This window comes from Oryx dammah, unplaced genomic scaffold (genome assembly GCF_014754425.2).
Source record: "Oryx dammah isolate SB20612 unplaced genomic scaffold, SCBI_Odam_1.1 HiC_scaffold_19, whole genome shotgun sequence".
NCBI classification, from domain to species: domain Eukaryota; kingdom Metazoa; phylum Chordata; class Mammalia; order Artiodactyla; family Bovidae; genus Oryx; species Oryx dammah.
The window spans coordinates 19,243,715-19,257,313 of NW_024070203.1; the positions used below are offsets into that span (position 1 = coordinate 19,243,715).

General features: G+C 43.1%; 1 protein-coding gene across 2 annotated transcripts in view; it reads right to left on the reverse strand.

Moving 5' to 3' along the window:
- Positions 1–13,599, reverse strand: part of KHDRBS3 (KH RNA binding domain containing, signal transduction associated 3) — a 159,060-nt gene that overhangs the window by 84,441 nt on the left and 61,020 nt on the right. For both annotated transcript variants that reach the window (XM_040262080.1, XM_040262082.1), the window contains exon 3: positions 1,566–1,682. In XM_040262080.1, coding sequence (XP_040118014.1) covers positions 1,566–1,682 — 117 coding nt within the window. The remainder of the gene's footprint in view (positions 1–1,565; positions 1,683–13,599) is intronic.

Genomic DNA, 13,599 nt, shown 5'->3' on the forward strand with positions numbered 1-13,599 from the left:
GATCCCTCTAATTATACCCAGCCAGGCACTTGCTCTTTGGACATACCCTATGGCTGAGGACTTGCCTCCCCTGCTTCCTTCTTCCTATAAAACCATCTGTGGACTCCCTGATCAGTGGCACAAAACACAGCTTCTCAACAAGGAAGGCCCTTAATAACAAACAAGCAGCACAAAGTTGATGGGTTTCACTGGTCATATCATGGACTTCATTACCAGATGGCCTTCCTGAAAACTTAAGTAAGACATCAGCAAAGATGGGATACTTTCCAGTAAGACACAGAATTTCTGACCAACTGACCCATATATGGTTCCATCCTCTCCTCCTGCCAGAACAGGTGAGTCAGGGAATCAGAGGAACATCTTTTGTCGACAGTGATGCTTTGTGAGCAGTTCAGCTGACCTGGCGTGCATCAGAATCCCTTAAACACCTATTGAAAGTTCATTTTGAGGTTCTACTGAAACAGGCTGGGCATGGGACTCTATTTTTAAACAATATCTCATATGACTGTGATATGTAGCCATGTTTTAATAAAGTAATATAAACTCCACTAATAAACCTGGATAATAGATTTAGGTTCTCTGAATCTCACTTTTCTGACATAAAATAAGAAAAATATTATGTATCTGTTATCATTTTCCCAAAGATAACATGCAGTAATAATACATGTAAGATGGTGCACAGAGTACCTGACTCACAGTGGCTTTTAAATAAACAAATGGTGGCTTTTTTTTTAAATTATAAAAGCTATTGTTTAGACGGACATTTTTGTAAGGAGGCTGAATTTTGTTTAAATATGCTTTTTGTCTGACACAATAATTGTCCAACATTTTGCAGAAAGTGATAACTGAAAGCGGATTTCATTCTCAGTAATATAAATCTTTTAATAATGAGAGAACAACAAAATAATAATAGGACAACATAAGTGATACCACATTATGAAATGTGAGCATTTCATTTAGAATTGTTTTATTTAAGAAAGTGATCAATAAAAATAATTCAGTAATTTTAGTTTATTAAGAGGCAGTCATGTGAATACATCCAAGTAGAACAACTATGTATCAGGTTAGGAAGCAATGAACAAAACATTTATGATCAATTTTAACTTGATAAAAAATGCATGGGGTAACAAAAGAAGGGCAAAAAGAGAAAACAAAAGCATATACTTTAAAAACTCAACAATATGAAACACAGGCATAGAAAAAAAGACCTGAAGAAATTAATCTAAAATGCAAATAGTGATGCTGAGACTTTAGATAACTTTTCTACTCATGATAATTTCAATAAAACTGCTTTTTCTAGAAGGTATTGCTTCTACTATTTCACTCCATAAATTAAAGTAATAGTCACAGATTTTGGTTTAAGATACTACATATTCTGAAACTGGCCTGAGTGACCCACCTTTCTGAATAGCATCACAAATATATCACCATATGCAGCATCTTCATATAATTTCACCTGGGACCCTAGTTAGCTTTTATGTAACACGTATTCACACCATGGCTGATCTGAAAGTACATTATGTAACTTGACTAAAGCAGCAGCCATTGTTTCCAAAAACCTTTACCTTTGCCTTGTCTCTCATGGAGCCTTTTCCAAGGATGGACATTTTTGTCAAGGTTTCTTCTTGTAAACGCTTCAGAGAATTTCCACGTGGCCCCAAAAGTTTTCCCACAAAGTTGAACTAGGAAAAATAAAAAAAAGAAACAATTTGTAATATTCATATCTGAAGAAAGCGATTTATTTCCTGAATTTTAGGGGACAGTGTGCTGCACATCACTGACTACTGACAAATAATTTAAGTTCCTGCTACAGCATCACCCTATAATGTTTCCCACAAACTGCATAAAATAGGGCTAAAAATATATAATTTAAGAAAACACGTATTTCTTCCTAGCAAGTCACTCCAGTGGTGACTATTTCCTGTAATTGTAAGTGAAGTTAATTCCCAGAATTCCTCAGGTGCCATCCTGACAATTTCAACACCCATTCAACACCAACCACGAGCAGGCTGGGGGAAGCAATGCCAGGTGTCCTGTAAGGTGCTCCAACGGGCACCACGAAGTGCCCGCGTCCTTCCCCCTGGCGAGCACTTAGGCCTTCGTTAATCAGCACTGAGGGCTGGTCTGGGTGTCCACCCATCCAGTCAGCCTAGGTGCCTAGGGATCTACTTAACAAGCAGAGTAGCAGTGAATTAATCAGGAGTACTACAGACTGAGGACTGTAAAACCTGGCTATCCCATTTTTCTGCTGAGAGACCCTGGCTCAGGGTAACCAGGCCCTGGTATCCTCATCTGTGAAATGGGAATCATAAATGGCAACAGGACCTCCCCTCACAGGGCTATTCTGAGGATTAAATGGGTCCACACAAATAAATAATTTAAAATAATGCATGGCACATAATAGACAATAGATACAACCGAATGAACTAATTATTATTAGGAATTTTACATAATTTTAAAAGCCTTATGGTAATTAAGAATCCTGTATACTTTCAAATAGGAAATCAGCCCTATTTACCAAGAGAGAAACATCTCTTTGGCAAGATTGTTGATTACAAACTCATGGAGTTGCAGCTTTGGTATCAGCCATATTCCAGGAGTTACACCACTGCTGTGCAGTTGCTGTTTTTTAAGACAAAATCATTTCTAATGTCTCTATGGTAATTGAAGCAATTTTCCTGAAATATGTACTTTAAAAAAAATCAAAATGGTACTTTTTTCCTTGTCCACTTTCTATCTTATAGGTCTTTAACAAAAACTAAATTCTCTATTTTTAACCTTTACATGTAATTACTTTTTGCTTTTTAAAATTTAAGTAAATTACTTAAAAACTAGAGGTGAAATGTACAGAATTTAAAATATCAAATAATACTACAAAGTGAAAGAAAGAAATCAACGTCTCAACCCACTCTACCTTATTCTTGTTCCCCATTTTCTCTGCTTTATCTTTCTGGAAGTTCTCCTATTTGGACACTGGGCCTCTTGAGTAGGGTCTAAGTTTCTCTTATTTCTCCTCCTTCCTTCATCCCTCTGTTTTACTTTCAGGGAGATTTAATTATATTTCCTACACACCCACTGTTTTTTTTCATTTCTGCGATCAAATGTTTTAACTACCAACAGTATTTTCTTACACTCGTTCCTTCTTTATGACATTTTAAGAATACTTTATGGAGTGATGTGAGTTCTTATCTTTCTGAGGCTGGTAATGGCACTAGGTGCCCCACCCCCACACAGGGAGCTTCTAGGAACAGTATGTGTGTCTTTCACTGATGCCTCTTACCCTTTACATTTTGAGAATTTATTTCCTGCTACATTACGGCTTTTCCTCACATGACTGGTCACCCTCTGCTTTTTGTTTTTAAAATTTTAAAATTGAAGCTAAAATGCTAACTTGACTTTCTGCTTTTGTACATGCGTGCAATCTGACAACCACATGTAACAATTTCACTGTGACACAGCAGCCCGGTTTTATCACCCAAAGCTACTCAAACATCAATGTCCGCATTTCTCTTCTCTTGTGCTAGGCATTTCCCTGAATAGGAATTCCCTAATTTCCTAGGAGGAGGAACACGGAGAATCTCGCTATGAAGCACACACACCTCTACTTAAAGGGACACTTCCCTCATCTTCAGTGCACACCTCCCGGCAGCCCTGAGCTTCATCCATGTGGGTCTCAGAGCCAAAGCGTCTCTGGCTCAGACTCTCCGGAAATCTCCCATCCCCTGCGAGGGTGAGAAGGGCGGATGCCAGGTTCGCTCAGCTGGGAAGAGCATCTAGGGGTCCAATAACCTCCACGCAGAGACTTTCTACCACACCCTCTCTTGTCAGTTCTACCCCGTCAGTGTAGCTCCACAGTAACTGCTATTTACAATTCCCGAGTCTTCTCGAGGCTTTCCACACTAATAAGCATCTTTTTAGTTGCTTTCTCCTCCCCTGCAAGGTCAGGATTCTGCTTTCTCTGGTCTCCTAAGTCATCATCGCTTATCCATTTATTTTGCAACCACCAAATTTTACTAACATCGTTTAACTAAAGTTGCCTTACACGCCCATTCTTACCTTCATAGGTCTGTGCCGTTTTCATTCATTTATATTCATTTTTGCAGGTTTCAAGGAGAGCATAAAAATGAGTGTTCAAACAGCCACATCTACATCACGTCTGTAATAGTTAAATATCTCCCAATTAATAAACTTAAGAGACCTTACAAAGCATCCAGTGCAAATACCGAATTTCACACTGAGGCAACGGAAGTCCATGGAACATGATTCACTCAAGTCACTTGACAACACAGCAAACCATGAGATTCCACCACTCCTCTTACAGGCCCTGCGTTCCCAGGGACAAGCCTCGGGTAAGACGCACTCAGGCGTCCGTCCCTTCTGCCCGCCCCTCCCCACTCTGCCAACGTCCCTCGTCCCTCACCCTCCTGGCCTCATCTACTCTCCGTCTGAGGTCTGACCTCCGGGACACCTGCAGGCCTTGGGCTCAGCATGCTCTCTGTCACTTCAGTCCTTTCCTTGAGCTTCTAGAAATCCTCCCAAATAAAGTCTGTCCTTCCAGAAGCCAGGTTCTATTTTCTACTTGATGACTGTACTGGTAAGACAGACAGTAAGACCCTAGTACACATTAGTCTTCATTTTTATTAATGATTCCATTTGTTTACAAATCTGAATAGAAGGTGAAAGTGTTACATCCAAGACCAATGATTTTTCCCCAGATGCCAATTATTATATGACAAATATACTATCATATTACAAATATTACAACTGTAAATAAGAAATGTTTCAAATGATTACAAAGATGGTAAACCAGCACAGAGTATATCTGAGTTTTACCACATAACCTGTAAGATCCAATAATTATGTTCTTCCTCAATAAAGATCAAGGAAGGACTAGCTTTAATTGATCCAAACTATATTTGTGACATGACACTGTTTCATGGGGAACAATTATAGTGAAGCTGTCATTTCATAAACAACTAAGACTCAAGAACATGTCACTATCTCCATTAAAAGGTTTCCCTTAATTGGATGCTCACCAAAAAGTTGATTAGTCTAACAAAGGGATGCTTTATTGACCTCCAAGTCAATACTAAAACTTAACTTGTAATCCCTGCCAATGTAGTGTCAAACACATCATTTTTCCCAGCAAATGGCACTATCATCCATGCAGGAGCTCAAGCCAGAAACCTAAAAGGCATTCCATGAGGGCAGTGAGGAGGCCTTTTGTAGTCACTGCTCCAATACCCTTGCAGAGAGGGCATTTAATCAATGTCCAGTGAATCAATTAATGGTAGCAATGTCACCTCCAAGATCTCTCTAAAACCTGCCTATTTCCCTGCAGTCCCAGCTCAACCACTAATCCAAGCCACTGTCATCCCTCACCTCACCCACAGCATAACTCCATCTCTGTATCCACTTCTATCTCCTTCAATCACAGGGAGGTCTTAGCAGCCTTCTGTGACCCTGTTGTATGTCTGTTTAAAACAAGAGGTCTGGCTACCCTTACAGGAAACTCCTCATGGCCTGGAGCTGCTATGCACAGCCCAGCACTCTTGTGCCTGCTTCCCCAGCCTCCCCACTCTCCTGCCTCTGACTTTAGCCCTCTGAATTCATTTCAGTTTCTCAAAATTACCGTGTTCCTAGAACTACCCAGTGCAGCTCAGATGTACTGCTGTAAAGAACGTCACGCTCACCCTTAAAACAACAAGAAAACGAAGAGGATACCAGCTAATGCTGAAGTGTCCAGGCAGACACTAACCACACATCTGGAAAGCATGCAAACACCTGCGGGGCGAGACAAGACTCAAGCATCAGCTTCTCGGGATGCAGGAGAGTTGACACCCTCTCAAAGGATTTTTCTGTAGGAATCCAACACCATCACCCCCTAACCCCTACGTGTGCACAGGGAAGACGAGGGAAGACCCCCGAGAGCACCGGCCCTGGCTCAGGGCTGGGGTGCGGTGGGGAGCAGCCTCTGCTGAAACCTCAGAGCCTGGACCCGCTCTCTCCTCCTAACAAAAGCCTAAATCTGCAGGAAGAAGGGCAACAAAACCCGCTTTGCTTTTGTTCTTTAAAATACTGACAAAATCAACAAAGCCTGTCCTGAGATTAGTGTTGAGCCCACAGGAAGCGTTGTGCCTGCTACACGCTGGTGATGCTCAATCTTGTTCCAGGTGCTGGGTGGAGAACAGAAGAGCCGGGCGACAAGAGAAGCAGACGTGCAGGCACACATCCGTTCATTACTGCTAAGCTCTACTGAGGTGGACAGAAGGCAAGGACAGACAGCATGGGTATCATGGAGGGCAGAGCAACGTCAGCCCAGGCAGTCAGCTTGGCTGTGTCCTAGGCAAGGGTTTGGAGCAGAGAAGTTCCCAAACGCACAAGCCCTCAGGCACTAAGGAGCTTCTCTGAAACAGGAAGGCGGCCAGCCTCCTGAAGCAGAGCAGCTGGGGCGGGAAAGTAAGAGGCAGAATCATCCGTCTGGGCAGGAACCCGGGCTTAAATTGGTGTTTAAAATCCAGAGTCACTCTGGGTGGTTTCAGCTTCTCCTTGTAAAGAACAAACCCAGCACACAAGTGCAGGCACTGCCAGCCCTTTCCAAGATCAGCAGGCTGACAGGCCCGAGGCTGCGTCCCCGACACCCACAGCCCACACGCTCTCTCGCCTCCTGCTTTCTCTTGTCCCACTCACCAAACTGTAGTTTGAGACACTTCTTTCAGGCTGTATTCCCTGCAAGAGAAATGTGTCTTACTCAACTCTGAAATCTTCTCCACATCTCAATCCTGGTCTTTGTTCTTAATAGATGTATGTGCATGTAAGTCGCTTCAGTCATGCCCGACTCTTTGAGACCCCATGGGCTGTAGCCTACCAGGCTCTGCTGTCCATGGGATTCCCCAGGCAAGAGCACTGCAGTGGGCTGCCATTCCCTCCCCCAGGAGACTGCTGCCGCCCCAGGGACAGAATCTGGGTTTCCCCTGCACTGCAGGCAGATTCTTTGCCATCCAAGCCTCCAGGGAAGCCCTGGTTATTTATACACACGTGCTTAGCCACTCAGTCGTGTCCCTGAGTGCCCACCTCCCACAGTGGCCTTGGGGTGACAAGACCTTCGCATGGCATGAGTCTTCTAAGATCAGAAAAACAGAAGCTCTCAGGCTTCCTTAAAGCGTGGGCCTGGAAGTACACTTCTTGTCAGCTAAGGGAGCTGCAGGGTCAGGCCAGACTCAAGGGAATGGCACATACAGGGTATGAATGTGGGGAGTGGCCACTGGGGGGCGCACTCCCACAGACAAAAACCACAAAGCAGTCATTTATCAAAAAGTGAATGTGAAGTCGTGTCCGACTCTTTGCCACCCCATGGACTGTAGCCTACCAGGCTCCTCCCTCCATGGGATTCTCCAGGCAAGAGTACTGGAGTGGGGTGCCATTGCCTTCTCCAGGGGATCTTCTCAACCCAGGGATCAAACCCAGGTCTCCCTCATTCCAGGCAGACGCTTTAACCTCTGAGCCACCAGGGAAGCCTTATTTATCAAAAAGGGAGGCTTTTATAGTCTCAAACCTCACAGTCTTTTTCCAGGCCCAGTGATTACTTCCTACCTTCCTTTTCTTAAGAAGGGATGGAGGTGCCAATCTGAAGGCAGAGACCCTGACTGACTCCCCTGTGTGCCTCAGCGAAGAGCAGCATGGGCTCCCGACAGCAGGCAGCATTCCACACGCTGACAGCGAGTCCTAAGTGCCAGCCAAGTTACTGTCCAAAACGCACCAATCTCTACCCAAGGCTTAATGAAAACGGACCGTAGACTGTACCACACAGGCACAGATGCAAGGAGGTGTGTTTCTGGTATACTGGCCCTCACTGCCCAATGACGTCTGGTAATTAAGCATCTTATAAAGGAGAAGGAAATGGTAACCCACTCCAGTGTTCTTGCCCTGAGAATCCCAGGGATGGGGGAGCCTGGTGGGCTGCCGTCTATGAGGTCACACAGAGTTGGACACGACTGAAGCGACTTAGCAGCAGCAGCAGCATAAAGTCTAAATGTTTATTTTAAATCCTTAAAAAGACATCTAAGAAAGACTGTAAAATAAGGAGGTACTGTAAGAGATAAACAATGTAATTTATTTCCATAGAGGTAGGTCTAAAGTTGGATGTGAGAAATGAGAGGATATAATTTTTAAAAACTTTAAAAACGTTGGACAGGAGTGTAAAGTTTACTGAAGAGCTAAGAACAAATGAGAGAGGAAGGAGGCGAGCGAGCAGGTCCATAGGCGCAGTCTAGGGTGAAGGCAGACCCAGTGTTCCCTACAGACTGCAATGGCAAGGGATCCAGATCTCAGGTTAGGTGGTCAAGAAGCACTCCTGGCTCGTACACTACATTTAATATGTATATAAAATGAATGTGTGTGTATGCATATATATGTCTGTGTGCATGTGCGCGTGTGCACGCTCAATAATGTTCAACTCTTTGCAAACCCCTGGACTGCAGCCCTCCCGGCTCCTCTGTCCATGGGATTTCCCAGGAAGAACACTGGAGTAGGTTGCCGTTTCCTTCTCCAGGGGATCTTTCCAACCTCGGCATCAAACTTGTGTCTCTTTTGTCTCCTGCAGTGGTGAGAGGATTCTTTACCAACTTTGCCACCTGGGAAGCTGATGCTATGTTTATGTATATATTTATTTTAAAATTCTATACCTGGCCTACCATTGGTTAATATTTCAATACTTACTTAGGTCAAGAGATTCGTCATTAACACACCAGATACAGAAAAGCAGTCTCAAGTCGAGAAGACTCTCCTTACCCCCAGCTAGATGGAGCTGCCTGCCCTGTCCTAGCCTAAGCCTGCACGGGAACAGGGGGTGAGCGGCTCCCCTGTTTTCCTGTTTGCTTCAACTGCATCTCCAGTGGCCCTGAAGTTGCAGTCTCTTTGGCAACAATCTTTGTGTACTGAAAGGTAAGTTAACTAGGAGAAGCAATCCAAGAGCCCATAACCAGACACATCTAGCACCTATGTGCCCCAACCACCGAGAGCAAATGAGTGACTACAGCCTGGCAGGAGCGCCTGCCATGGAGAATTCCCTCTTCATGCCAGGATCCTGTCTCACTGCCTGGCGCTCACATGAGCCAGGTAACAGTACTAGCCTGAACCTGTGTAATAAATAAAGCTTAATTTCTTGAACAAGACCATGACCAGAGCCAGATTTCTTCAGTTCAAACGCCTGTGACTTACTGTGCAACATTTAGCAAGTTATGTAACTTCTCTGTTCTTTAGTTTTTCATATGTGAACAGGAGATCATGCTTCCCTCCTAAAACTGTAAAGATTAACACATGAGAAGTTAATAAAAGTAAGGCCTGAGATGCAGAAACCATGGGCTACATATATTACAACACAAATTCCAGCATGTTTTTCTAGCACCCATATATAAGGATGGACTCAACATCCCTCTCTAGAAAACACCACCCACATCCTCTCTCTAGACTTACTGGGGAGAAGAATTACACTGTCAAGAAACAACATTATGTTCATCATCTCTACATTCACCTAATTACTACACAATGGCAAGAATCAAAAGACAATAAATGAGGTTTGTTTTAACCTATCTTCTCTTGAAACGAAAGACCAGCTCACTGTTTTCATTAGCTTTACCAGCCATTTTAGGTTCCAATAATTTGGCCATTAACACAATAAATAAACAAACCCACCTTCTAGTTGGTATTCAGAATACCGATCTCATTTGAATTAAGTCAATGTCATAAATGCAAAACTCCACACAGTGGTAAACCTAAGAGACTGTGGACTGTTTCATTCATGTGAAACAGAGCAGCCTCTTTGATAACCAAACACTTGTTTCTCAGGATACTTAGTTATTGAATCAAGCTCTGGATTACTAACAATAATTTTCATGATTCTGATAATCACCTCTAAAAATAACAATCACTTTTACATGGAAGTTCAATCTCCAACTAGAGTTTAAATTAATCATTCTTAAATGTTGAGGAGTTTAAAAACAAGATCTTTTATAATGCAGAATATATACTACTATACATTCTACTTGCTTATTTATATCTCTCGTAAATCTTCCAGGGCTCCCTAGGCTATATAAAATCTAATGCACAAGTACAATACCAAAGGCTTTCCATGCTAGTCATCGCCAACGACTGCCACAGTCTCAGTTCAGTCGCTCAGTTGTGTCCGACTCTTTGCAACCCCATGAATCACAGCATGCCAGGCCTCCCTGTCCATCACCAACTCCTGGAGATCACCCAGACTCACGTCCTTCGAGTCAGTGATGCCATCCAGCCTTCTCATCCTCTGTCGTCCCCTTCTCCTCCTGCCCCCAATCCCTCCCAGCATCAGAGTCTTTTCCAATAAGTCAACTCTTCTCATGAGGTGGCCAAAGTACTGGAGTTTCAGCTTCAGCATCATTCCTTCCAAAGAAATCCCAGGGTTGATCTCCTTCAGGATGGACTGGTTGGATCTCCTTGCAGTCCAAGGGACTCTCAAAGAGTCTTCTCCAACACCACAGTTCAAAAGCATCAATTCTTTGGTGCTCAGCTTTCTTCACAGTCCAACTCTCACATCCATACATGACTACTGGAAAAACCATAGCCTTGACTAGATGGACCTTAGTCAGCAAAGTAATGTCTCTGCTTTTGAATATGCTATATAGGTTGGTCATAACTTTCCTTCCAAGGAGTAAGCATCTTTTAATTTCATGGCTGCAGTCATCATCTGCAGTGATTTTGGAGCCCAAAAAAATAAAGTCTGACACTGTTTCCACTGTTTTCCCATCTATTTCCCATGAAGTGATGGGAACAGATGCCATGATCTTCGTTTTCTGAATGTTGAGCTTTAAGCCAACTTTTTCACTCTCCTCTTTTACTTTCATCATTCCTCTTCACTTTCTGCCATAAGGGTGGTGTCATCTGCATATCTGAGATTATTGATATTTCTCCCAGCAATCTGGATTCCAGCTTGTGCTTCCTGCAGCCCAGCGTTTCTCATGATGTACTCTGCATAGAAGTTAAATAAGCAGGGTGACCATATACAGCCTTGACGTGCTCCTTTTGCTATTTGGAACCAGTCTGTTGTTCCATGTCCAGTCCTAACTGTTGCTTCCTGACCTGCATACAGTTTCCCAGGAGGCAGGGCAGGTGGCCCGGTGCTCCCGTCCCGTTCAGACCCGTCCCCAGTTGACTGTGATCCACACGGTCAGAGCCTTAGGGACTGGATTTGATTCCCCCTGTAATTCTTTCTCCAGAAATATTTCTCCCCACTCTTTTAAGTTCTTGCACTGTCCATCTACCTCTCTTATGTTAGTATGGTCTTTACTCTCTATCGTTTGGAAAAAATTTACTCTGTTTCTGCTGTTCAACTGTAAATCCCTGGAGAGTAATCAGGACTCTTATTTGATTCATCATCTTTCCTGCATAATGATTTCTCAATAAACACTTGTGCAATTAAAGTTTATTTTGCCCCAAATCAAATGGCACTGGTCAACATAGTTTGCATTGATTTTCTTTGCTGCAGAAATCACTGCAACATATTAGATCTATATAAATACTATTATTTAGATTTATTACTTTGCCAACCACAAATCACTAAGCATTATCGGTAGTGCTTGAGATTATCTGGTACTACACCATTGATTGTAATTTTAACACAGCATCTACTTTAATGGTAAACAGCCCTACTTATTTAGACATCAGCAACTCTGAAAATCAATCAAGTAAAATATACAAGTAACTTCTTCAGGAGATGATACGGGGAAAATCACACATACAGAGAGACATGCAAGTGATACACCATCTGAAATCATCCACTTTACGTAGTTTTTAATCTCTGTGTGCTCAAAGCTGGATTATATTCTTTGGGTGGGGGTGTGGGGATGGGTGGACAACAAAACAAATAACACAACCAATGAAGCCCATTTATACATAAATTTGAAACCGTTAATCCAGAAAATCTCAGACTGCATAGTCTGGCTTCAAATGTGGAGAATGGGATGGAGGATTTGAAAGTGGATAAGAGGATATGACAAAGGACTGGTGAGGGACGACAATAGTCTAAGTTAAGGAGTGGCAATGTAATCCAGAGAGCGAGCAATAATTTATAAGTAGAAATAACAAAATGCGTCTCACTGCATTTCAAGAATCGACTGGGAAAGGTAAATGAAGAAGAAATTAATAGACAAAAATGATGTGCTAGTTTTAGGCATGGGCTCTTAGATACGTGTGCTGTCTGTCATTCACTGACAAAGGAGCACAGGGAAAGGTCCAGGTTTGCCCAGAAGAGGTATGAAGTTCACTTACGGACACGTCAAATATAAGAAGTCCGCAGGGTAGCAAAGTGGAGGTGGTGCGGTAGGCGTTTAGCCTGATGAGAGAGAGGGAGAAAGGGAGAGGACAGGAGAGAAGGGCGGAGAGACAGAGGAAAAGCTGTGCCGGACCTGGTGTCAAACAGGCCCACACGGCAGAGCCGGGGGCCTCACCAAGAGGGCTGACTGCCACAGCTGCCTGATTCCCTCTGTCACTGTCTCAGGATATATACTAAGTGTCCCTGGTTTCTTGTAATTGTGTGTCAATCTCTTGTTTTCATAAAAGTTCATACTTTGGGCCATCTACTGAATTTCTGCCATTTTACTCCTGTGGCGGGGGGAGGGGGTGGGAATCCTTGAAGAGATGGGTTAAGCTCTGTTCATACTTCCTGTGTCCAACAGCACAGCTATGCAATTTTCAGTTGATTCAACCTGGAGGGCTTCACGGGGCCCAGGGCCACAATAAGCAATACAATAATATTTAAGACAGCTAGAACAGTAATATACTGCTAAGCACTAAATTGTTTTACCTTTTGGCTCAGCAATACACTTAAGAGACCTTTTCTCTATCACCTCTCAAAAGGAAGCAGTGATGAAAAAAAAAAAAAGACAAAGGAAGTATCCATCACAGACTTCAAGTTCTTAATGTACTACACTGTGACCAAAGTACATATAATGGTAGAATTTCTAGATTTTAAATGTAATGAGATTGGCGGGGACGGGGGGTTGTGCTAAATACAACCAAAGTTTTTAATTACTCATTTGACTCAGATTCTTTACTGTCTAAGCCACCAGGGAAGCCCATAATAAAAACAATAAACCTCTTTAAAAAATAAATAAATTCTTTCATGAGCCCCTATGTATGTGTGGCTGTTTCTGAACTCCACTTAATAATTCCTAAGCTAAGGGGCTACTTTCTGGATCAATAATCAAGCATTTTAAAAGAGAATAAGGGGAAAGTCACAGCATAAGATTTGAAATTCCTTCACAATATTTTTTGAAAGCTATCATATTCACAAATATCAGCTTTCCAATTCTCATGACACAGGGGTGAGTATCACAAGATCTCAAGGGCCCAGAGAAGACCTCTGAGAAAAGAACAAAAGGAGCCTGGGAAGAGACTCATCTCTCCCTACAAGCACACTTCCCTCCAGCCCACTGTGAGATGCAGGTGGTCAGGATGGGAGGGGCTGGCCTGGAAGGGGACCTATGCTCAGTGAAGCAACGGCCTGTGGGCCCCACGCCTTCCCAATAAGGCTCTCTGCTCCAGAGCGGCCCTTCGGCTTCCCCA